Here is a 27,674-nt window from a genome sequence, read left to right on the forward strand (position 1 = left end):
TAAATTTTAAAATAAAATAAAATATAATTTGTTTCTAAAAATAGTTAAAGGCCTACAAAAAGAATGGGTTATTTTAAAAGCAATTCTATTGGGGCGCCTGGGTGGCGCAGTCGGTTAAGCGTCCGACTTCAGCCAGGTCACGATCTCGCGGTCCGGGAGTTCGAGCCCCGCGTCAGGCTCTGGGCTGATGGCTCAGAGCCTGGAGCCTGTTTCCGATTCTGTGTCTCCCTCTCTCTCTGCCCCTCCCCCGTTCATGCTCTGTCTCTCTCTGTCCCAAAAATAAATAAACGTTGAAAAAAAAAATTAAAAAAAAAAAATAAATAAAAAAAAAAAAATAAAAGCAATTCTATTAACAAGTCACTGATTATACCAAATAGGTTCATCTGAATGTCTTACAAAAGATATTTATAAAAATAAAAATCTTTAATTTTATAATACATTTTTGATAAATATTAAGTCATAAAATTTAAATTTCACTAAGCTAGAGTAAATAGTTTTTTTCCCTCAATAATTGAGAGGCTGTGGTACAAAAAGAAACACTTTACAATGCATTTGGTGAGTGTTCAGGGGGAAAAAACAAGAACACATGCAAATAAATGACTTTTTAAATAAGGTAATTTAGACAGTACCCATGTAAAATAAAATATTTTATATTCATCGTAAAAAACTGGATGTGGCATTTCAGATCCTGTGCCAGAGAATTAAATGCCTATTTTAAGTATTTAGACAACATATCAATTTAAGAAAACCCATATAATGAAGAAAAAACTAAATTTCTTCAGTTCTCAATTATTCATAGAAAAATTACTTATTTTATGTACCCTGGGCCATACAAAGTTTATCTCTATATGGCCACTCCTGAAAAAAAGCACCTCCAATGATAGGTTTTGCAACTTAACTCAAATTTAAGCAAAATGAAGACAGTATGACACTCACAACTGTTACCTGTCAAAACATTACAAAATCAAAATTTAAAGACTCTGTGGACTGTTGGCATTACCAGTCTTCAATCATCCTAGCTGAGTAGCATCCTTAGGTTCAATATAACTTAACTATATGCAAATTAACTGTGTATGATTTATGGGACAAATCTATTTTCAACCTTTAAAAAATAACTATTTAAGTGTAAGCTTATTTATACTCATCAGTAAAATCAACAAAAACATTTTGTAACTGACAGAACTGATAGAAATGTTAATTTCATTTAAATGTAACAAACCCTTTGCTAGTCCGACATGCTCTCCATTTTACAGATGAGGAAACATACTCAAAGACTAGGTAATTTGCCCTTAATCACATGGCTGAAGGCAAATTCTGCAAGGGTCTGACTAATGTCAAAGCTCCTCCCGCTCAAACTTTTCCTAAACCATCTACTTGTAGAATCAAAATTTTGAATGCTCTCTGCTGGGTTTCCAGTAAATTTATTAGTAATATACTCACAAAAAGTGAAAGAAACCACAACAAACCAAATTATTTATTTTAAATACAGATCAGTTCAGGGGTGCCTGGGTGGCTTAGTTGGTTAAGCGTATAACTTCAGCTCAGGTCATGATATCGTGGTTTGTGGGTTTGAACACCACTGGGCTCTGTACTGACAGCTCAGAGTCTGGAGCCTGCTTCATGTTTTATTTCTCCCTCTCTCCATCCCTCCCTCACTCACACTGTCTGTCTGTCTCTCAAAAATAAATAAACATTAAAAAAAAAAATAGGGACGCCTGGGTGACTCAGTCGGGTAAGCGTCTGACTTCAGCTCATGATCTCGCAGTCTGTGAGTTCGAGCCCCGCGTCTGTGCTGACTGCTCAGAGCCTGGAGCCTGTTTCAGATTCTGTGTCTCCCTCTCTCTCTCTGCCCCTCCCCGGCTCACACTCTGTCTCTCTCTGTCTCAAAAATAAATATTAAATATTTATTATTAAATATTTATAAAAATAAATATTAAAAAAATTTAAAAAAAAGGATCAGTTCACAGGAATATGGTATTGTAAGATTTGGGATGGATATCATAAACAGCAAAATATAGAATATGATTTATCAGATATAATTAATTTATTAAACCATCAAAAAGGATTTTAGAATGGGACATACTATATTAACATACATGTCCTATTACAACAAATCATAAGAAAATGACTACATATCTTGCCTCATTTTGTTCAATTATATCAATGTTAAATAAAAAGCTAACTAAATTATTTTTATTATATTAATTAAAGGGTGTGCCTGGCTGGCTCAGTCGGTGGAGCATGTGACGTTAGATCTCAGGGTTATGGTCTCAAGCCCCACATTAGGTGTGGATTACTTAAACCTAAAACCTAAAAAAATAAACACCATTTGGGTTTCTCTGCTAATCTCCCAGCTGAAATCAAGCTTTCAAAGAAATATTCTCTTGCTTAAATTTTATGCATACCTGGAATACTTCTGCATTTTTAACTACAACTTGCTAAGTGTCACTGGTGTAAAGTCTGCTCAGAATTACTACAGAGCAAAAATCAGAACAATTAAACTTTTAAAACCACTTGAAGGAAAAGGTGTTTCCTTCTAAAGCCACATGTTAATATTCTTTGTGATACCTTTAATAATAGTTTTGAACTTTTTATGGCAGTTCAAAAGTTTGGAAGGCGATTTTTCTTTCAAGCTATTTATCAGCATGGTTTTAACACAGTTGAGTCATCATGAGTTCAACCTACTGAGTCACCTGCTTACAGCATCTGCCAACCACAATTTACTAACTGCAGCTTCCTCAAACTTACAACTGAACAAACTCAGTAAGGCCTAGGAACTGTTTAATGTTTTCCAAAGTAGCAACTGAAAATGCTAGTTCAGAACAGCCCCTGTTTAAAAAAAAATGAGACCAAAAAACCACCAACTTCCTTGCTCTGAATGAGTACTCCCCTATGGCAGTCTCACTCTACCTTGTATTCCCCCTTCCTGGTAGGAGAGGGAGTTCAACCTAAGGAGGACATAAAATTATATGCTGGTTTAATATTTTTAAATAAGTAGTATTCTACTAAAAATAATTCCTAGGTACCAATACTGAGCTGGAGTATATATACAATTGTGCCAATAACTATCCTGATTGTACATGGTGAACATTAACTTTAATTAAATATTTAAAAAGTATAAAATGAAAGTATAATTTCAAAATTAGTATCACACCACGTACTACTTGGGGCTGACTTTCACTATTTCCAATTTCCACCATTTCCAGCTATGGAGATGATAAAAGTATGATTTTGGAGAACTAGTGTACTATACTTCTCAGAAATCCAGTGCAAACTGGTAAAATCAACAAATCTTATACCTTAACAGACTTAGATCTGCCAAGTGACTTATCTTTTATCATATGACCCCTATTTAAATCTATCTGTTCTCTTCATTAGGATCTGGTAGAGTAAATGCAAATATATGAGAAATGTGTTAAGTTATTCAGAAAAAAGGAAGGAGTTAAAACTACAACTCTTAGGGATCATAACACAGAACATCTTAATTACCTAGTACTGCTAAGGAAGACAGTATGGCACCATGTACTTCACAATGATTAGTAATCATTGTTTTGCTATTCCTAAAAGGAGAAGTTTAGCTCATCTAAAAATCTAATCAGAAAAGGCAAGGGGGGCACCTGGGTGACTCAGTCGGTTGAATATCTGACTGCGGTTCAGGTCATGATCTCAGTTTGTGAGTTTGAGCCCCACATCAGGCTCTGTGCTGACAGCTCAGAGCCTGGAGCCTGCTTCAGACTCTGCCCCTCTCCCACTCTCTGTGTCTCTTTCTTTCAAAAATAAACAAAAACATTAAAAAAAAAAAAGAAAAAAGGGATGAGAACATAAAGTGTGTTAAACAATATGGTTTGTCTACAAAAAGGGAAGTTTTAAAAAGGTACCTGACAGAAATAAGAAAATTTATCAAAAATACTAATTCTGAAAGTTATTTCTATAGTTCCTTCACCAAATAGCATACTAAATACAATTTAAGCTTTTCATCAGTATTCATGGTTATCACCATCATTGATTATTCTGACTGACTCACTCATAATTCTTAATTGATGTAAAGTGTTGTTCCCTCTCTATCAAAGCATTCCAAAAAAACAAAATTTGAGTTGTAACTATTTTTTAGTTTCTTTTGTACCCTCTTGTGCTCTCAGGTTCCCAATCTACTACCATCATCCCACGTTAAAAATTCTCCTTTTGGCTTCTCCTGTTCTGTGGTAGAGGAAATCAGATTAGACAGCTTGTTGGAATTATGGTGGGACTAAGAGGCTCCCTATGAGCAAAATTTTTAGGAATAGATTTCATTCGGTAAGATTTTGAGCACCAGGTGTCTATTAATTACTATGTGAAGAAACTGGCAACACATATAAGAGTTTAGGCCCTTGATGATTTTAACAAGTCTGTAGGAACAGGGACTAACACAATTCACTGCAATACAGATTAAACAGAATTTTACATATGCTACAGAGGAGAGACAAAGATAGTGGGGAAGAATCTAGCTAGGTGTATTGGGAAAGGTATCACAGAAGAGGAGATATTTGAGTTGGGACTTGAGAAAAGCATGGACACCTAGAACTTTGGAACTTTAAAAATTCAAGGATACCTGCCAGGCTCTGGGAGATCAGAAAAAGACTTTCAAAAAGAAGGAAATGTAGGTGCAGGCACATACACATGACACAGTATGGACGATGTGGAGACGTGTAAGTACACTGGTATGAACTGAGTGAGGACAAGGGATTAGGTGAGTAGGAAGACTAAGGATTAGGTGAGTAGGAGAGCTCTGTAATAGACTAGCAAGATGAGAATGAAAGCCTGACAATTAAGATGAGGATAGCATGGACATAGTGATGCTACGGCAGAATCAAAAATATTTGAAGGCCAATAAATAAGGGCAAATGCAGAACATAAAACATTCCCAGGTGTCTTTTTGAGTGACAAAACAGGGTAGATATGTCATGCCATTTAGCCAGGATACAGAAGGACTGGAAAGAATGACAAAGTCTGAGTGCTGAAACTTAGCACAGCAGAGAGTAGAATATATGGGTTTTACCTGCTCAATGACATCTACTGAGACGACTATTTATTTATAAATAAGTCTTATTTATAAATAATTATTTTAATATTAACATTAAATACAATTGATTTAATAAAAATTATTTTATATATATGCATCACGATAGTCTATCATTCCTGATGTTGAGAACTTGTAACAATTTAGAATGTCAACTGTGAATTAGAATCAACTATATATATAAAACTTTCTTGTTTATATATGTATACGCATTTAGGGATGAAAATAATATGATATATGGAATTTTCTTTAAAATAATACATAAGAAAAAAATAACAAATAAAATAATACATGAGGAGGTGCCTGGCTTGCTCGGTCAATAGGGCATGACTCTTGATCTCAGGGTTGTTAAGTTTGAGCCCCATGTTGAATGTAAAGATTAGTTAAAGAAATAAAATCTTATTCATTCATTCATTCATTCATTCATTTATTTAATGACTGCGTGAGTGAGAGAGGGAGGGAGGGAAGAGAGAATCTTAAACAGGCTCCATACTCAGCATGGAGCCAAATGTGGGCTGGATCCCATGAGCCTGGCTGGGATCATGACCTGAGCCGAAATCAAGAGTCAGACACTTAACAGACTGAGGCACTCAGGCATGCCCCAAAATAAAATCTTAAAAAAAAAAAAAAAAAATACTCTCTCTCTGCCCCTCCCCCGTTCATGCTCTGTCTCTCTCTGTCTCAAAAATAAATAAAACGTTAAAAAAAAAAATTAAAAAAAAAAAACAAAAACGGGGCGCCTGGGTGGCTCAGTCGGTTAGGCGTCCGACTTCAGCTCAGGTCATGATCTTGCGGTCTGTGAGTTCGAGCTCCGCATCAGGCTCTGGGCTGATGGCTCAGGGCCTGGAGCCTGTTTCCAATTCTGTGTCTCCCTCTTTCTCTGTCCCTCCCCTGTTCATGCTCTGTCTCTCTCTGTCTCAAAAATAAATAAAACGTTAAAAAAAAATTAAAAAAAAAATACATGAGGAACAGTAAGAGGAAACAATTTTGGCCATTTATTGGTAATTGTTAAAAGTGGATGACAGGTACATGGGAATTCATTTTACTCTTCTATGTCTGTATGTTTTAAATTATCTGAGAAAAAAGTTTTATCATCTCACACTTCTGCTAAATACCCTTCAAAAGCTTCCACTTCAGTTTTAATAAGAACAAAAACCAAAGTATAATAGCCTAAAAAACCCTAATCTATCTTTCTTATTTCATTTCCTACTCATCTCTATATAGTTGTCTTCTTGTTATTCTATGAATGCTTTCATTTTAGAATCCTTCTATTTTTCTGTTCCAGCTAATACTTCCTATCAGGTTTTATTTTCCTCTATAGCACTTACAGTCTTCTAATACACTAAAATAGTTACTTTGCTTGCTATTTCTTCTCACTACAAGGTAAGCTATATGAAAGCAGGAAAATTTTTTTGTTTTGCTCATGGTTGTACTTTAACTATCAGAAATAGTGCCTGGGACACAGCAGGTGCCCAATAAATATTTGTAAAACTGAATCAGTTATAGAAAAGGGGAACACATTTCTGATAGGAGAAAAACGGAGGTAAGGCAAGGTGCAAAAACAGGTTTGAGGGCAGGAAGTTAAGGGGGTTCCTGCTTGTAACCTACATTTCCACTGTGCTGCACGAGAAAGGTCTTCTATTAAGAGAAAAGGAGGAAGCTAAGTAGAACAGTGATAATTTAAAATAACTACTTTAGGAAATGCAAACTCAAGGAACATAGAAAAGGATGCCAACTGGTACCAAAGGATCAGCTGAGATCAGACACAATATAATGACACCAAAATACATGGGGGTATTTTTCTCCTGCTTAAGTCTTAAAGCTTTTAAGCATTTAGGGCAAGGCTTTCCAACAGGATTTTCTGTAATAATGGAAATGTTATATATTTGTATTGTCCCACATATGGCTATTTGAGTACTTGAAAAGTGGCTGGTCTAACAGACAAAATTTTAAGTTTACTTTTACTTAATTTAAATTTAAATAGTCACATGTGACTAGTGGCTATCAATAATGGGTAGTGCATTTTTAGGGTGTAAAAATGAAGAAAATAAATGGTAGAGGACTATTCTAGGATCAGAAATTAAAAGGCAGATGTGGCAGAAAGACAAAGGCATAAGGGAGTTAAAGTGTTGGTAAGAATGGGTAAAATAATATACCACAGAAATATCTTGGCTGGAAAAAAATGAAAAGAAAACTCGAAGGGGCGCTGGGTGACTTAGTTAAGCGTTGGACTCTTGATTTCGGTTCAGGTCATGGTATCCCAAAGTCATGGGATCGAGTCATGTGTTGGAGCCTACCTGGGATTCTCCTTCTCCCTCTCTTTCTGCCCCTTCCCTGCTCGTGCTCTCTCAAAATAAATTAGATATTAAAAAAAGAAAAGAAAAGAAACGAAAACTGGGAAAATACAGGAAATTCTCCAAATATATGACCCACCGGTAAAGTTGTAAAGTCTGTGAATGAGATTTATTTTGTCTGCTTAGGGTTTTAAGAAGTTGCTACTTCTTCCCCCCCAATTTTTTTAAAGTTTATTTATTTGTCAGAGAGGGAGACAGACAGAGTGCGAGCAGGGGAAGGGGCAGAGAGAGAGGGAGACACAGAATCTGAAGCAGGCTCCAGGTTCTGAGCTGTCAGCACAGAGCCCAATGCAGGACTTGAACTCACAAACCACGAGATCATGACCTGAGCCATGAGCCAAAGTAGGCACTTATCCAACTCCGCCACAGAGGTGACCCAAAAAGTTACTTCTTCTAATGAGTCTCTTGAAAGTACACATATCATGAACTGAGATTTACCCAACCAGACCTATTTATTTTTGAACTTCTAGCATATTTATTCTCTTTATCCCCAATTCTATAGGGCATAATGTACTTCCATATACACTATCTCATAGACAATGGCAACACTATCATGAGGCAGGTATTACATATCTAATTTCATATATGAAAAATAAATTCTTAAGTGGCTGCATGCTTTGCCCAACATTTCATAATTAGAAGCAGAGTTGGGATCTGAGTCCAAATTCGCCTGTTGTTCTACTACCAAATTCTGATACTTTAATAGATGTAAATTTTTTCTTCCACACCAAAGGGCCAAAATTCCCTAATAAGATACATTTTAGATATGTATATATATGCAAACGACTACATTGTAATCTTAAAAACAAAATTTCAAAACTTTGGCAGCTTATTATTTAATTGATGTATGCTGATTTTCCCCTCTTTATTTTTAAATTTGATTCACTGTAAACTATTACTGGCACTAGGAGTGCCTGGGTGGCTCAGTCAGTTAAGCCTCTGACTTCAGCTCAGGGCATGATCTAACAGTTCATGAGTTCAAGTCCTGCATTGGGCTCTCTGCTATCAGCACAGAGCCCACTTGGAATCTTGTGTCTCTCTCCTTCTGCCCTTCTGTCTCTGTCTCTCTCTCAAAAAATATATATATATTGGCACTAAATCAGATACAGTAATGTCCATGGAGTTTAGGGGCAAAAGGCAGAGTTACCCAAGTTGTACCATGATCGACATTGAATTCATAAAAAATTCTGGTACAAATATGTATACATATGCCTATGTGTTGAATAAGACAGAATGGGAAAGAGGAAGTGATCAAGACCAATAAAAACAAACCAGTAGTACTGTCTACTCCTTTACAGCACTGGTAGTGAACATCATTAATTAACTACACCCTTGGCCAGAGCAGAGTCTCATAATCCTTCATAACATAAACAACATGCTATTTAGATGATACCAACTAATGCCAAGTTTGCTCGACTGACACAATGTGTATGCAATAAACATTAAGAAAAATTCTCAACAATGAACTTTGTTAAGTATTGGAAGGAATCATTAATATGTGATAGAACTTAATTCCTTGAAAACAGAAGTGGATGTGGGAAAAACAAGATTAAAAAACTATCCTTCCAAGGTGCTCTAGGTATTGTGGTTTTAAAGTCTACATACTGGATAATGCCTTAAAGACCTGTAAGTTTGAGGTCTATTACATACATGAGGAGGCTTTACCTATTCAGATTTTTTATTCACCCCTTTATACAGAATTTTTCTATTTCCAGACATGGCTATTCCATGAATGGCAGTGGGGAGAGGAGTTATTAATTGGTAATAATATCATGTTATTCCCTTGTAGGGTACCTGACACACAGGCAAAGAACATCTAGGAAAACATTGGATTTTTAAGATCTGTTACTATAGGTATCCCTATTTAAGTGCAAATCTGATGGAAAATCAGGACCCATTTATGATTCATAACCTCTATCAAACGACTAGGTATAAAGATCTCAAGAGAATGTGAGTGATATAAGAATTTGATCTAGAATGAAAATGGGTTGGTAGGGGAACCACTGATAGCCATGAGAAAACATCACACTGTTGAGACTCAAGAAGCAAAACTATGGTAACATTCAGAAAGGAATGACAGAGGGTGCCAGGGTGGCTCAGTTGGTTAAGCGTCCGACTTCAGCTCAGGTCATGATCTCACGGCTCGTGAGTTTAGCCCCACGTCAGGCTCTGTGCTGACAGCTCAGAGCCCAGGGCCCGCTTCAGATTGTGTTTCCTTCTCTCTACCCCGCCCCTGCTCGTGCTCTGTCTTTCAAAAATAAATAAACATTAAAAAAAAATGGATACTCTTAAAAAAAAAAAAAAGGACTGACAGATACTTTCTTCTCACATTTTAGGGTGTTGGCAGTGGCTGGTAGGCCACTGTCTGCAGACCACTTCTAAGCTGATTTGACAAGACTGTTTTGAAGGTTTCTAACCTTTCCAGTTTTCTTAATCTACAACCTAATAGCTTGAAATAAAGAGGAAAGGATGTGTGAGGAAGTTTTTTTTTCTATTAGCATAACAGAGATGCTAAAGACACTTAACTGTACCAAAGCCAAAGATGCCTACCATCCTACAATTCATTACAAAGCAAAGAATCAAGTATCAGTAATACCTGTGACAGTTAATATTGTGTGTTACTTTGGCTAGGCTATGATGCCACAGTCTACATGTTGCTGTGAAGGTATTTTTCAAATGTGATTAACGTTTCAATCAGTAGAATTTGAGTTAAGCATATTGCCCTCCAAAATATGTGTCGGCCCAATCCAATCAGTTGAAAGCCTTATAAGAAAGCAAGAAGGAGGTTTTTTAAAGAGGAAAGAATTCTGCCTCCATACTGCCTTTAGATTCAAAATCAATCTTGCCAGAATTTCCAGACTGCTGGCCTGCCCTGTGGATTTCAGACTTGCCAGCCCCCACAATTACATGAATCAATTCCTTAGAACTCCTCCCTCTACTTCCTTTCTCTCTACACATGTTTGGGGTGTGTGCACGTACGTGTACACACACACACACACACACACACACACACACACACACACACTCTCTATTGGTTTTGTTTTGCTAGAGAATCCTAATACAGTACTCTATTGAGAAATACTATTAGCTTTACATATCTCTTTCCCATCTTCTAAACCCTTGCCTTCTGAAAAAAATAAATAAAATAAAACCAAGAAAAAGAAACAGGCAAAACTCTGGTATTACTGCATCAGTTGATTCCACAGCACAGACACTATGAATATGCCTCAATTTTAGAACCTTCAGCATGTAGCTATAATTATGTCTCTCCCCCTGACTTGAAAGAGAACAAAGTATTTTATCTGTCTTAAATTCCTAGTACTAGCCAAGTGACTGGCAAACAGCAATAAATGAATGACTATATCTTAAGACTGATTAGGGTGTGTCAGAAAATTTCACCAGTTCAGCAGAATAATATACTTTAATTATAATTTATCTTTAGGGTTAAACAATCACTTGGACAAATTAAGCAGTTGTAGAAAAGTGAAAAAAAGTGGTACCTCAAGTAATCAACAGTGTGTACCTCAAGTTATCAACAGTGTAAGGACAGACATATAGACTAAGGAAATAGAACAGAGAGCCCAGAAATAAAATTTTAGAATCAATGGTCAACTGATTTTCAACAAGGGTGCCAAGACCATCCAATGGGAAAAAGACCATTCTTTTCAGTAAATGGTTCTGGGAAACTTAGATATCCACATGCAAAAGAACTAAGTTGGACATTTACCTTATGTCCTATAAAAAATTAATTAAGAAGGAGTCAAAGACCTAAATGTAACAACTAAAACCTCAAAATTCTTAGGAGAAATTTGTTATGATGTTGGAGTTGGTAAACATTTCTTGGATAGAATAGTAAAAGTACAGGCAACAGGAAAAAAATAGGCAAGTTGGGCTTCATCAAAATTAAAAACTTTGTACATCAAAAAACACTTTTGAGAGAGAAAAGACAACACAAGAATGGGAGAAAATGTTTGCAAACAATCCATATCTGATAAGGGACTGATAAAACTCCTGGCCTCAACAAACCAACAACTCAATTCAAAAAATAGGCAAAGAACTTCATACCCACTAGGATAGCTATTAAGAGGGCCACGTGGGTGGTTCAGTCTTTAAGAATCTGACTCCAGCTGAGGTCATGACCTCCCAGTTCAGGAGTTCGAGTCCCACATCAGGGTACTGTTAGCGCAGAGCCTGCTTGGGATTCTCTGTTTCCGTCTCTCTCTCAAAATAAATAAATATACTTTAAAAAATTAAAAAAATAAAAAGTAATCTCTACACCAAAGATGGGGCTCAAAATCACAACCCCAAGATCAAGAGTCACATGCTGTAATCACTGAGCCAGGCAGGTGCCCCAAGGACTCCATTACTTTCCAATTTTAATCTTGAGTAAATCTAGGACTTCAGGACACCTTTATGCACAAGAGAGAAAACTGAGCAGCTGAGAAAATAGGGAGAGTGCAAAATATCTTGAATAGCTGTTTGGATTCTCTATCTATGGAAGAAGCGAGTCTGAAAATGATGCACAGATCTGGAGTACAGCTAGATGCCAGTGTTTGAAAAGTCTAGGGAAATTGTGCAGACAATAAAATTAAGAAAAAATTTAATCTTGTATTTAGGAAGGATGTCAACTCTAAGAAAAATAACAAAGTGACAATGATGCTAGCTACTGGGTGAACTGAGATGCCAAGTCACAACTTCCTTAAACCTCACTTTCTTTGCCTATAAAAATTGCTATCATATATTCTCTCCCTTTCTCATAATCCTTCCACCTTCCCCTTTCAGACTTTCATTCTCCTACACTCTATCTCTACTTTTACAAAGAAACACAAATATTAGTTCTAAAAGGTCTTGGGGGTGGGGGGGCAGGTGGGCAAATTGACAATGACACACACAAGTCACATGGAAACTACTATTATGAGAAGCAAAACCTATGAGTAAGCAGAAGAAACCTGTCTGCAGAAAGGACACTGAGGAAGAGGGGAAGAAGGAATATGTGACTTGAGTTCCTGACTTTCTAGTTCCTAATTCCATTCCAAATAAGGTTCAGCTGTACTTTCCTGCTACAGATATCCATGACACTGCCTGTTGTATCTTTTTAACACCCCCACCCCCTTTTTATTTGAGCTAGTTTAAGTGGGATTCTACTTTGCCACCTATGCATTTGTAAGTTAGGCTTCTCATAGACTTGTTATGAATTAAATTAATATATGTACCCTGAAAACATTACACACAATTAAGATAATACAATGTTTTCCTCATAAAGATAACATAAGGACTTACAAAAATAATGCACATGGAAACATTTTGCAAATTTTTGAACTTTACAAATGTAAAATATTAACACACTAAAATAAAATTTTGAGATTTAAAATTTTTTTTTTTTTCAACGTTTATTTATTTTTGGGACAGAGAGAGACAGAGCATGAATGGGGGAGGGGCAGAGAGAGAGGGAGACACAGAATCGGAAACAGGCTCCAGGCTCTGAGCCATCAGCCCAGAGCCCGACGCGGGGCTCGAACTCAGGGACCGCGAGATCGTGACCTGGCTGAAGTCAGACGCTTAACGACTGCGCCACCCAGGCGCCCCAAAATTTTGAGATTTTAAAATAATATGGCTATGCCTTAGTAAGAATTTGCAACTGGGTAAAAGGAATAAATAATATCAACCTATTTTGACTGGCAGAAAGAAACTAGAAAATCTTTCTCAATGGTAACTAGTGACGGCTTAGGATCCTTTGAATCTGGTGTCTAGAAGCATAATTTTACATACTTTAAATTCATAACAGCAGTCACAAAAAAATTACAAAGAGACTGGCAGATTTTTCAGCATATGATCATAGCAGATTTGGGACTAAGAGAGAACTATTGCAGACTGTGACTTATAAATGTTTTTAATCTGAATATTGCAGAACAGCTCATACTTGTGCCAAATTTCAGTCAAAATAACATGTTCCTGGACTCCATGGATACATTTTCAACACACCAAGTTTTGCAACCAATTTTCACAAATGAAGAACTCCCTTTTTAATGGCAGCAGAAATGCATTTAGATAAGTCAACATACCTGATTTGTGGGACTTTAAGAAGCATATTTTATAACTACTTTTGAAATTATGGTGATATAAAAATCAGGTAGGTGGGACATAAAAGTACTTTTAAACAGAATGTAGTGAAAAACTACTGAATATTAAAACATTATGTACCAACTTTAAATTTTAAAAAAGCCTACTTAAATGAGGAAGTTCAGTGGACTGTTTTAGCTACTGGTTCCCCTTTTCTTGTAGTCCATCCTACTTTCTAGGCTTCAGCTTGGCTCCACTATTGCAAGCTGTCACTTTTGCCTAGAAATGGAATAAAGCCAAGTACTACACAATAGCAGCTTCCTGCTTTGGCCTCGTCTTCTAGACCACCCCCAGGCCAATGCCTGCCCACAGATGCTGATCCTACCACGCCAAAAATCCACCAACAGTCAGTTCACAGCTAGGGCTATGATCCTGTATTTTTTTTTTTTTTACACTCTTGGCAGAATATATATTCCACAATCTCACAGTTCTCGTTTTCACTGACTTTATGGCAACAAAGCACCTCTAAATTTCAATGAAATGTTAATATGAATGCAAAGGGAGTGAAAAGGGAGATGCATAAAAAAACTCAGGGACTAATTGAGAATGTGCTCAACTTCTTTCTGTCGAAATATAAATCAGAAACAGATATAGAAAAATATAGGCTAAAAGTTCTCTCAATAAGTACCATTAATACACACAATTCTGTTATTCTAATCCTGTATAATTTTGATTTGCATCTGGCACTGTCTGACTCATTAGTTTTCTCTTTTGAGATAAACCTGGAGTTAAGTCGAATGTCTCCTACCCCTGAAACTAAAATAATGAGTCAGCGATAAACTTGTTTAGGTTAATATTGGTCAGAAATGGTTGTTTTTTCACCTTGAGCAAGTTCACAGAACTGTTAGTGTTGAGAAGGGACTTCAAAGGTCATATAGTCCAACAACTTATTCAATGCTTAGAGGGCTCCCAAAACATAGTACTGTGTCCACATGGCTTCTCACCAGAGCCAAATAAAGAAAAACAATTCTGTAACTTCCTGAATAACACTTATGCTTTTTGAGATAAAAATAACTATCAGCAGCAAATGGAGCTTAAGACTTTCCCTGTGGGAAAAAAAAAAAAAAAGGTAAGAGAGTTTTTTGGAGGGTAGTATCACACGAGGGTTCTGTATCTTTTCTAAAACCATTTTCTTAAAATAATACTTTAAGAAGTCACCATAGAATCTTATCTAAAAGGTGTGGGGGGGCATAGAGAAGAAACACTACTACAAAGATATGTTGTTACAAGCTGACCATGGCTTGTACAGACAGCTAACAAGTTTATCTACAATCAGATGTAGAAAGAAACGGTAAGAGATCCAGAGACAACAAATAAGACAGATTGTTAAAAGAGGTGCAGATGGTGGAAGACAAATATCCAATGGTTATGTATCATAGGAAGAGAAAGGAGTTTCAAATATCTAGATACCATCTATAAAGAGAAATAAAGAACATGTCTAAATAGGTACCTTCTCCTGAGCAATTTGTATGTAGTAATAACTCCTAAATATGTCATTTCATTTAATCTTTCTAACAACTCTGAGGTAGAGAACAGCTTTATCTTATACATGAAGAAACCATTTATTTAGAATGCTTTAGACTTTCCCAATGTCACATAGCTAGCAAATGGCAAAGCTAGGATTTGAAACCATGTCTGCATGAACTGACTTCAAAACTCTTTCTTAACCATTATGCTATACTGACTGTCTAGGACAAAAGACTCTAAATGAAGACCCAATCAATTAGCTGCTTCTGATGTGTATAATAACCAGATGCCACTGTTAATGTAGAAAATTTTGTTACTCTCTTGCTTCAAAGCTTCCAATGACTCATTTGGCCTACAAGATAAAATTCACTAATAACTGTACTTAACAACCCTTTTCCTCTTTTATCTGACCCCACAATACTTATTAATGTAGTGTGAGGTCTACTATTCAAAGTCAAATGCTCTTCTCCAGCTGGACTGATCCTCTACAGTCTTCTGCATCTACCTCCTTTCCTTACTGATGGATCATGCTATCCATCCTGCCAAATGTCTGGCCTTACTGTCCTTATTTTTCACTTCCATCTCCCTTCAAATGAATCCCACTCAAATTCTACTTCCTTCATGAGACTTTAACCATTTCAAGCTCTACTGATTTCTCTTTTCTTTGTTTTCCTAGTCTTTACTATGTATTTTTGGCTCCTTAAATCCAGTCTATTTTTAATATAAGTTCTTGCTGTGAATTATAAACACCTTGAAAAAAAGTACTAGGACTTAGTATATCAATTTTTTAAACCATTAAGCACCTAGCAGGATGCTGTGCACAGGGAAACCACAGAATTTAAATAACTGTTAAATGAATGAAGTCAGCTGGGATGTTTCCAAGATCAGACATCAAAAAATTTTAAGGGTAAGTCAAAGGGAAGTAGAGTCTAAGCATAAAATTTCCATTTAAAGACTCCTTTCTGGGGAAGTATCAAGTGAGTCAATAGTCAGTGGAACACAAAATAAAGAGTTTTAGCCTCTCTCTCTGCTCTGGGCTGGTTTCTCCCTCTCTCAACTACACTGTAGATGCTCTCATTCTTGGGGGCCGGGTGCGTATGTGTGTGTTCCACTCCCATATTCTAAAAGGCATGCTTCCAGTGTTTCTTATAAATTTCTATAAAACATATCTCTTAATAGAAAGTTCAGTTATCATGAAAAAACCTAATTTCTTTCTTTAAAACAGTAACAACAACAACAACAGTTTGTTGGGCAGTATCTGGAAGTCCATTTATTTTTTTTTCTTTTAGTTAATTAAATTAATGGGAAGCAGTAATTTGATACCAGGAAGAGAACAAATCGGAGAGGAATTCTGGGAAAGAAACATTTATATAACTATGCTAATAAATCCTGTACCCGGCAAAAATCCCATTTCCTCTATAGGGATGTTAGTCTTAAAATGATAGACCTACACTATAAATTGATGTGAGGGTAAAGAAAAGTTTAAAAAATATTTTTTTTCTCTACCCACCAAAGTAATACTAACATGAAGTTCTGTTTACTTCCTTCTGTAAACTATTAGTACCACCACAGTACCCTGGGGAATAAATCTGCTCATGAAATGAACTACTACCAACAAGATTTTCAAAATTTTGTCAGTAGCTCATTTATGTCAAGTGTTTAATTCAACAAAATATAACACCTAGCTAGTAACAACTAAACCAGCAGTTAATTGTTCACCTTAGCTGACTGAGGACTAAATTTTACCTCACTAATATCTCATCTTGGTTGTAAAGCAGTTCCAAAGTCCATAGGACAATAACAAAAGTTTATAAGGAAAAAATACAGGTCTCTGCTACATTCCACTCTCAAACTACTGGTAATTTATCCTAGGCAATCATTTGAGCTATTTTTAGTAAACCAGATGTGTTGGGCAACAGCTACCTTAGGGATATTCTGAAACCAGAGCCAATAAATTTGTATCATCAATGATGTAAAACTTATGGGTCAAAATGGACTCAAGCAGGGATAACAACCTTTTCACTGAGCAATACAGAAATGACAGATACACAGATGTGACACAGTCCAGACACATTCGTTAACTAAGTATTTTAAGACTCTTCTCTGTTCAAGTCTTTAAGCAATTTTTAGTCCAGGTACTAAGAAAATACTGAGGTTTGCTCCACCTGTTCCCTTTTTCTTCAACCAGTAATTCACAGCACATAGTACTATATCTAATATTTAGTAAAGCAATTCAATGTGCACATTCTATGATGACAGAAACTGCAGCATTAATAGTCCTATCCCTAAACTTTTATCACTTTATTATGACCCAGAACTTCAAAAAGGATCTTTCCTTCAGGTCTGTGATGAATCTACCTTATAGTAGGAAAAATACCTCATTACTACAATGAATTTTAATACACAAGAAGACAAACATAGGGTATAAAGTTGAACAAGCACATTCTGCTTCAAATCTCTAATAGTTTTAAAGCAGTGCCCTTGGTATTATCCCCTTTATTACATTTAAAAACAAAGAGAATTGAGATCCCTAGAAAATACTGGACTAACAAGCCAGACCAACCCAGATTTGTTGAGATGAGTCATGTACAATTTTCAGGTAAGAAATAATCTCTTCTATATCCTCTATGAAGCAACCAACCTGAAAACTGCAGGTGTGTGCATGGCCAGAAGCCAAAATTCTGAACAAGATGATTTCAAAATCATGCTAAGAGTTCAATGTTCATATTTCATTATCAAACTTTTTTCAATGAACTTGATAAAAAACTTCAAATTTTAATGTTTTTTAAAATTTTCTGTAATCAACCTCCAAAGAAAAGCAACCATACCACACGAAAATAATAGCAATTAACGAAACAAAAACAAAACCCCAAACTATGAAAGGCATCTTTCAGAATCAATAATTTGATTTTTTCCTCCTTCTTCCCAGCCAGTTGAAAGACAGAGTAGAATGTGCAGAGTTCCCTCCTACTTCCTCTCTTTTCCCTTCCCCCTCTACTTCAAAGAAAGTTAACTGCAGCCAGGCATGATCAGGAAATCTGAAAGGAGGAAGCAGAAACTCATTTGTGTGCATAAGGAAGGAAAAAAAACAGAATTAACAATACCATGCTGCTACAGTGACCTAATTAATATGCATAGATTATATTATTTAGAAGATATTGGTTTGGTTTTTCTCCTCATTCAAGTTTCTTTCCAAAAGAGTGAAAACTACAACAGTGATTGTACCCCAATTCCCCAACTACATGCCACCTAAAAAAGTGACCAGATCAACTTTAATACGCGGCATGTGATACTCAATGCACTGAAATCAGAGGTTAAGTGTAGGATTCAAACCAGTGACCTAAAAGTGAAATGATCTATATTCATCTTGGTTTCCTAACCACTACACCTTAAACAATGTTACTTTCCTGATATATCAAAAAATAGGGCTGTACAACTATATACAGGAAATTAAAGGGAGCATACTACTACAGAATAAAATGCTGAGAATGCAAGGAGAAAGATGGTAGGTGGGAATTCCCACTATGAAAACATTTGTGAGAATTTTTAGAACAAAAGTTATGTGTACTCATCACTCCATACACAAAGGCCATTTCTAAGGAAGGTTTTCCTCCATCACACTTAAGAAGTCTATAAAGGGTAATTAACATCTAGATTCAGAAGAAATTGCCTCATGCAATTTAAAGAAATGAGAAAAAAATAAGGAGAACATTTAAAAAACATGTTCAATTTTCCCCCAAACTCCCTTTGACTTATATAAGGTTACCCTAAAGTTAAGATATGTCAAGACACTATTTACAAAATCTATGCCAGTAACAGCTGCCATGTTTAAGATGCCAAGGAATTTAATGTACTGTTTGGACAAGTGGTTAGAGAAAAGCATTCTGGGATAAAGCCACTCTAATTACATGAACTCTAAAATTGTTTCCTTTATTGTGAATGTAGCTAGCTATATTTCACAAACTCATCTAAATAAATAAATTTGAAAAACTAGACTGAGCCATCTTAGGTATGTGGAGTACATTTTCATTCAAAATGTTACAATAGGTGTCTATCATTTACATATTAGAGAAAATATCCTTACATGTTTTTTAACCAGATTTAATAAGACACTAAATCTATTAAAATACACATAAAATAGCTCTATTATAGATCATCTATTACGTTTAAAACTCCTAAGAAATTCTAAAATTAAGGTATGCTGGATCCCTGAATCAAGTGCTGTTAGTATAATTCCTTCTGATTTTTTAAAACTGAGAACTCAGATTTGTGAAAGACAAATGGTTAAAAGGTCAAGAGAAATCACTTCACCTTTAGAAGACACAGTATTCTTCTAGGTTAGAGATCAACTGGCCTATACCAGCAGAGCAATATAAACAGCTTACTAACAAAGACAATCATACAGTTCACCAAATCAAATAAGACTCTTGTGCTTTGTTTTTTAAATAAAATTATGTAATTAATCAGAATCTGAAAGCTTAACATGTAAAAAACAAAAAGTCACCCCAAAACCCCTATAAAATGTTAGCACATTCTTTCAATGATTATAATTTTAATAAACATGTTGTGGAGTTTTAGGCCACCTGGCAAAAGAGTTTATTTTTAAAAGTAATTTCTACATAATGATTTCACTTCTCTAAATCAAATCCAAGCTGAAACTTCCAAAGTGCTGCTAATCAGCAACCACAAAATTCAAACATTAAGGGCTGGAAGGTTCCTTTGATTTTACTAGACTCATCCAGTCTAATTCCCACTAAAAGACTGTTAGAAATGAAATTATAATAAGGCCTAGAGTTAAGCTAAATGGCATTCACAATTATAAACAAAACAAAATAAAACCCAAGGGAAAAGCTCAACACCTCCAATATTATACCGGAACTTGCTGTGAATTTTTAGCTATAAATACTGTACACAAAGAACAAAAAAGCTAACAGTACAAAAACTATGTCATTTAATGAAATAAGAAAAATAATGTGAAAGGACAAAGAATATCTTTGTAGACTTCAAAATAACATCTAACTCAGGAACTATCATCCCATTCTGGTAGATCTAACAGAAGATGCATATAACTACTCTAATTCCCTAAGTATTATAACTCCACACACAACAAATCACTGCTCGTTAACTCAGCTCTTGTTCTTTCCATGGAAACGATGCCTCTATATTTTATTTTCGGAAAACAGTAACTATTCTGAAATGAAATAGGAGTACTGACTTTCAGCTCCATTAAAAAAAAAGTCAAGCTAGTTCACTCATCCTTTCTTTCAATGCAATTATATTATTTTAATCACTTAAGTAAAAAATGCATGAAAGAGATTTAATTCAATCTGAAATCCAAATATATAAAGAAAACAAACTTCTGTTCATTTTTACTTATACCTTAAGAAACTAACCGACAACTTCACTAGAAATTTTAAAACTCACTTAGTCTATTTTTGATAGGAGTTTCTTCACATGATTTCTATCTTAAGGTCTACTAGAAAATATTTTTCCAATTAAATGTATTTGTATTCAGACTGTAACTGGGAACTAAAATTTAGAAAATGAACAATTAATGACAGTCTAATGGAAACTTCTCACTTAAAAAGAAAAAGAACTACTATTACTATATGCATAAACATTAATCTCATTTAATTACATTAATTGACCCAATTCTTAATCTTTAGAGCTTGGAGAAAAGGTAATTTATACTAATATCTAACCAGTTATTTTCTAACAATGAACATTATTTATAATGGTAGGGACTTAATTTTGCTCACTTGTGTATTCCCAGCGACAGAATGCTGCCTGGCTCATAGTAAGTTCTCGGTATATAAATCTGTTGACTGGATAAATTAACCATTTATCCTATAATTAAAATTTATTGAAAGCACTGGGTTTCTTGCACACTACATGTTAGTTCGAACTATTTAAAAGAATATCTACATTACCAGTTAAGTTTAAAGATTAGCTAACTTTTAAAAGCAACCTAAAATTTCTTACCTGGTAGGGTTGAAAGGCACTATCTTCAGTTAAAAAATCCAGTTGTTTATCTACAAGGAATTCTACCGCAGTGATTGAACTGGGTATACTTTTTTCAACCAGGGGTTTGAAAGTCTGGTAAAAGAAAAAAAATTTATAATGGTTATTTTCTCGGTTTTATATTCAAATACGAAGGGTATATATGAATACAATGTATAAATGTCATTATTATAATGGTTTTAGGATACCAATTAACATTAGTTTTTATATTATAATCTAAATGCTTTTATCCATACAATATTTTGTATTTGAAAGGAATGAAGTAGATGTAGAGGCTGTTTATTTTAAAAATCAAATATATATGGTGTATAAAAATTTCTAAGATAAAAAAAGAAATTGCTTCTGAAATAATAAACTTGGTAGGAGAGCATTCTACTCCAACTCTCTTTTAAAAAAGTATTAAGTATTAATCTTTATAAAAACAGAGCAGGAATAGTTTATAGTTATTTTTTTCCTAGCTCATTCACATCAAGGATTTTAAATGATCAGGATGCATCTGGTCTTTTAACTCCACCCCGTGTACTACCCACCCCCGCCCCTGCCCCTGCCCCAAGCACAAATAAAAATCCAGCTGCTTCAGTGAGAGCAGCGTGGGGGAAGGGAAGCAGGAAAAGAGGGAGGTAAGAAGTATTACACAAAATCCACCTCTCAGTCCAGACTCTACTACTTTAAAAATCAAACGAAGGCACAAACAAACCAAAAATAGAGGATCCATGGTGATTTGATTATTTTAAAGAACACTGGCTCATCTTTTACATAAAGGAGTTTTTACCTATATCTTGGGGTAGGGTGGGAGTGAGGGAGGCGGAAGAAGGAAACAAACGCACTATGTATGCATTTTTTTAATTACTGTCACACTTTCCAAGCAGAAGCAGCTTGAATAAAAACCCAAGTGTCATATCGTCGGTACTTTTCTAAAAACTTAACATATAATGGCTTTACTATTATAAAAGAATCAAAGTTTGGAAAATGGAATTAACCAACTTAGTTTATAAATTACCTATAGAACATGGAGAAATCTTTCTTGTTACAAGCCAACTTTGGTTTGGATGCAGACCAAAGCTTTTGGCACAGACAGTAAAAATGCCCAGGAGATTCAAAGCCATTGTGTTTCCCCTTCTCTTATTAGGTCTTAAAGAAATCTAACATCCTGCTAATCACAACTAATATGCACTCTGGGGAAAAAGTTTTCAAGTTCAGAGTGGCTCTTAAGGAGTTAATTTCTGTATTTAAGAAATTCCTTTTAAAGCTTTCGATTTGATTCATTGAGGAGTCTGTAACTGTTAAACACATGGGGGAAAAATAAGCATTTTAAAGAAAACTTAATTTCTACACGACACCATGAACTTAGAAATAATATCTTCCTTCCAAAATTAAAATAACATGAAAAAAATCCTCTTACATTCCCACTTATTTTCAGTATTTATAATTAGAAAATCGAACCACAGTAATAAGTTCTTTCCTCCCCAGTCAGTCCTAAGGCTAACCTTTTAAGTACTACATATGTATCAGGAGTATTCTTATCTGGGTTGAGAAATTACATTTCAAAACAGACATTCTCCCATTATTTAGCTATCTCCTGCTACTGTTGCCATCTAGCAAGTTTCCATTTACCAAGACTAAATTCCTAAGATTATTTCATAAAATCCTATTATTTTACCTAACAAGTGACTAAAGTTTTGTAAGCAATCCAAGAGCATTTATCTTATTTAGACTTTAAAATGCCTACCACTATGTGATTGACATGAAATACGTAATATTTTTCATATTACATCTTGGTTTAGTTTTTAGTAAACTAGAAAACATTGGCACCTTTTCAAGACTTGATTTAATCCTTGAACTTTATTCAAATGCTCTATTTCTTTTCAAACAGTACCATGTCAGGTCAACTCGGGAAGGTTAACAAAAAGGTCCACAAAAGCTATTATCTAAGTGGCTAAAGGTACAATTCAATTAAGTAGGATTTGAAAAAGAAGTAAACTCCTGTCTGAGTGCCTCTTTCTTACGCAAATAATACAGGTGGTTTGCATTTCCTATGAGACCTAGTCATTTTATAATATGAAAAACATTCTTGTGAAGAAAATCTCTCAGAACTCAGCTATTTAAGGTAGGTCAGAGTGCTAAGGGTAAATTTTAACAGGCCAACTAATCATGATTTAAATTACTAAGTTTAGTTTCTAGGCTAAAATAAAATTCTCTTAAGGTAACTAATTGAAAGCCATTGGGAGAATTTAGCTACCAGAAATGTTAAAAAAATTAGTTTATAAAGGTCTATTTCTGATAATAATCATGTACAAATGGAGGTCAAGAGTATACATGCTTCTTAAAATAGTATTAAATAGGGCCACAACTTGCAAATTTTAAAATGTACAAATTATATTTAAGCTACAAATATGTTCCAAGCAAGTGCTGATAAACACTTTTACAGTACTTTGAAAGAAATGTTCCAATATGTACTAAATAAACAGCCCTGAAAATGTGTGATTTTTACTACTTTATGGAAAAATTAAAGACAAACGACATATGTAATTAAGTAGTTAAAAAACACTGATTTTTTTGAAGTGGAAATCAACGATGTAACCATTATTAGTATTTGTATCCAAGTCAAACACATTTCAAAGACATGTTAGTTTAAAAAATAAAAAAATATTTAAATAAAGTGAATGGATCCTACAGCTTTTAAGATGATTCTGTAGTAAATATTTCATGGGTCTAGGTGTACTGGAATGTAAAGAAACTAGAACTCATACATAACTAATTCAAGACTCTAAAGATATATCATTCTATGAGGAACTTCCACAGCCTAAGGGGAAGCAATGAGCTACCATCTGATGAAAGTCACAGAATATGGCCCTAATCACAAAAAGACTATTATTCGAATGCTGAAAAAAGCCTTTCAAAATTTAAATAAAAATTACTAATTTAAAATTGAATAATCATAATTTAAAAAAAACTTTTGCAATTTTATTAATGGATTAAGAGTTCCTTTAAGGTCCCTTTGTCTGTGTTAACGATACTTTAAAAATAGTCTAAAGCTAAAATAAATAGTTGAGAGCCTGCATTTCTAGTAGGGCCTACACCACGCTATAGGAAGAATGCTTAGAACAACTGTATCCTGTTTGGGGCTCCATGCTGCACCACATTCCATTCACATGAGGAAGAGGAGAACAGATGAGCCCTCCTCAAAAAAACATTTTTAAAATAAATCAGCTACAGCTCAGAAACATAACTCAGCTGCTCAAACAAACCACGTTAAAGCTCACATTTAACGTTTAACTAGAAATTCATGGAGTTTATGTCTGCAGTCTGAGTTTCTAACAACCTCCAGTTAACATTTAACAATTCCTTTTCCAAGTTAAAAAAAAAATCATGCTCATTAACTACAAAAATCTGATATAAGCTTTACTAAGGGAAAATAAGGAAGCAGAAAACTAAGCAACATTTTAGAAGTCAAGGTTTAGACTACACACACACACACACACACACACACACACACACACAAAGACTGGAGTGACTTGAAAGAACAAAGTCCAAATTCCCACCCAAGCAGGTCTATTGAAAAACACGATACTGTTAGAAAACAAGTTGGGGGTGGGGACTGGAATACACCACACAAAAAACCCTCACAAAACAAACACCCTCACTTCCCTTAAAACACTACATTCTAAAAATGCTAATCTGAAACATTTCTGCTCTAATACTTTAAACAAACTCTAGTTTTTAATCTTTTTACAGTGTTATGAAATTACTACACACACAGTAATTCCTTCTAAACAAACGAGATAGTTAAAATTTCTTAAAACTAAGAACACTAAGGCTCGATCAATAAAAGGCAGTGACCTTAATTCCTAAGGCTGAGAAGTAAAACCAAATGTAAATTAAGACAAAAGAAAAAAGGAAGCAGAAAAATACAAACCGTACTTTGTTCTTTAAAATTTTTAAGTATCTTTAAATCTCAGAAATCCACGACACCCCTTTAAAGGTCAAGAAGTAGCTGACATTTCCATTTCACTCTTGAGCAGGATTTTTTATCTAGCCTAAATACTTCTTTAGTCTTCAAAAATCACAGGCAAATGGCTCTCAAACCAAGCATTTCTGAGCTCACTTGCAGCGTCGTCATTGTATAGGAAGAAAAGCCAAGACCACAGAACGAAGCAGAGCTGTAACCTAACAAGTCTCCGACGAGCAAATGACGATTTTCTGTCTGCTCTGGCTCAGCCCTGGCAGCGATGAGGATTACAACTCGCTCTTTGTCATCAGCACTGTGGTGTTAACGACTAAGAAATCCTGCAGCTGAAGCACTACTGCATCCTCCGATCTGGGTCAGGATAATTTCTCCCGAGGTCGCTTACATAACCAGTGAGATACTCCAAATAGAGAGAACAGCCATCCATCAGCTAGAGAAAGCCTTTCCCACTGTACTCTGTCTGCGTGGAAACACACTGCAGTAGCTTCCAACAGTGCAGACACCCAAATGAGAAAGACTACTTGGCTTAGGGCACACTGAGAGAAGGGAAGGGGCGGTGCTCTGTAAACTGTAACTAATCCCCCGTCACAGGTGCTGATGGAGTCACTTCCAGCACGAGTCACATTACTGGTGATTACTCATTTGGCTGCGGCCATAGAGACTGGCTCATAATTTTAACAACAGACAAAGACAGACTAGTGGTGAGACGGAGACCTCAAGTTTACTGTCTCTTTCAGTAAAGCAAATGCAAATACAAAGTTTTTGCTTTCCAGATTTACCAAGGTGAGAAAGTGCAGAAAACAAATAATATGTAAACACCTCTCAAGTTGGCAAAAATGAAGTATAACATTAAACCACTGAAAATACTTTGTTTTAGAGTACCTATTTTTAGTTTAATCATTTGTCCTTAAATATATACTGCCATAAAAAATTCTCAGGAAAAAGAGTTATAAACATTTTTGGATTAACAGTCTAAATGAAATCAAATGACAACAACACTTGAAAGAAAAACTGGTAATATTTATTTTAGCAGATTTAAAAAGATACTCCTGTAACATTTTTTTCTTTAGAAAAACAATTTAATCTAGACAATTCACAGTTATAAGTCTGTAAGTTGAAAGCATAAAATATATTTTTCTGATGTGTTACCTAACATATGCTTTTAACTTCTTTCTAATCTCGAATTATATTGTCCAATATGGTGGCCACTAGATACACATGGCTACTCAGCACCAGAAATGAGGTAAGCCTAGATTCAGAATTGTGCTGTAGGTATAATATACACACTGAATTTGAAAAAAGAGTTAAATATCTGTAAGTATAAGAAGACAGTCACTTATTTTTAAATGATGTGAATGTTCTTTTATTATAAATTTGATATCTTGTAGATATCAAAGACAGATATCTCCCAATTTTATTTAAAGATTTTATTTTGGGGGCATCTGTATGGCTCAGTCGGTTAAGCGTCCAACTTCAGCTTAGGTCAGGATCTCAGTTAGTGAGTTTAAACCCCGCATAGGGCTCTCTGCTATCAGCACAGAGCCTGCTTCTGAACCTCCGTCCCCACTGCCTCCCTGCCTCTCTGCCCCTCCCCTGCTCTCTCTCTCTCTCAAAAATAAACATTTAAAAAAGAAGTTAAAAAAATTTTATTTTTAAGTAATCTTCACACTCAACATGGGGCTTGAACTTAACAACCAAGAGCCACATGCTACAATGAGTGAATCAGCCAGGCACCCTCAATTTTAATAAACCTAAAAATTGACATTTTTTTTTCATACAGCATATCCAACCAGTTCATCAAATCATATTAAGAGAAAAACTTCCCAGGGCGCCTAGGTGGCTCAGTCAGTTGGATTGAGCATCCAACTCTTGATCTGGGCTCAGGTCCTGGGTTCGAGCCTGAAGTCAGGCTCTATGCTGACAGTGCAAAACCTACTTGGAATTCTCTCCCCCTCTTTCTCTGCCACTCCTAGCCGATGAGAGTTGGCATGCACTATCTCTCTCTCAAAATAAATTAAAGAGAGAGAGAGAGAGAGAGAGAGAGAGAGAGAAAGAAAAACTTCCCACCACCAGCCAATGCCCTGACTCTCTACTGACTCTCTACACCTATTCCAGATGTACCAGTTTCATTTCACAGAAAACATCAGGTTCACTACTGAAAAGATATTTTCAATTTAGTATATGGTATATGACTGACTGTACCTACAAAACTCTCAACTTTTTTTTGTTGTTTTAAGGATAAAAGAGATGGATAATGATTATTCTAAAAATATTAGTAAGATACAACTTTAAGAGACTAATAGTACTAAAATACAACTTTAGAACAAAGTTTTGTTTTGTTTTTTACATTTATTTATTTTTAAGAGACAGAGTGCAAGTTGGGGAGGGGCAGAGAGAATGAGACACAGAATCCAAAGCAGGCTCCAGGCTCTGAGCTGTCAGCACAGAGCCCAACGCAGGGCTCAAACAGTGAGATCATGACCTGAGCTGAAGTCAGATGCTTAACCTACTGAGCCATGCAGGTGCCCCTAGAACAGTTTTTTTTTTTTTAAATAAATCAACTGCATATTACATCATACACACCATTCCAATAATTCATTCATAATCACTTCACACATGAATATAAAACATACATGAAAAGAATTCACAATGTCATTTACAAAAAAGCCCACAACAACTGGATAAATAT

General features: G+C 35.3%; 1 protein-coding gene across 7 annotated transcripts in view; it reads right to left on the reverse strand.

Annotated features, from left to right (window-relative positions):
• Window positions 1-27,674, reverse strand: part of JMJD1C (jumonji domain containing 1C) — a 271,367-nt gene that overhangs the window by 65,934 nt on the left and 177,759 nt on the right. For 5 of the 7 annotated variants that reach the window (XM_047826344.1, XM_047826343.1, XM_047826342.1 and 2 more), the window contains exon 3: window positions 20,980-21,093. In XM_047826344.1, the coding sequence (XP_047682300.1) occupies window positions 20,980-21,093 (114 nt within the window). Of the gene's footprint in view, window positions 1-20,979; window positions 21,094-24,939; window positions 25,501-27,674 lie in introns of those variants that run through there. The other 2 variants (XM_047826346.1, XM_047826345.1) reach the window with 1 other exon arrangement.

The sequence above is a fragment of the Prionailurus viverrinus genome, chromosome D2 (genome assembly GCF_022837055.1).
Source record: "Prionailurus viverrinus isolate Anna chromosome D2, UM_Priviv_1.0, whole genome shotgun sequence".
Lineage (NCBI taxonomy): Eukaryota > Metazoa > Chordata > Mammalia > Carnivora > Felidae > Prionailurus > Prionailurus viverrinus.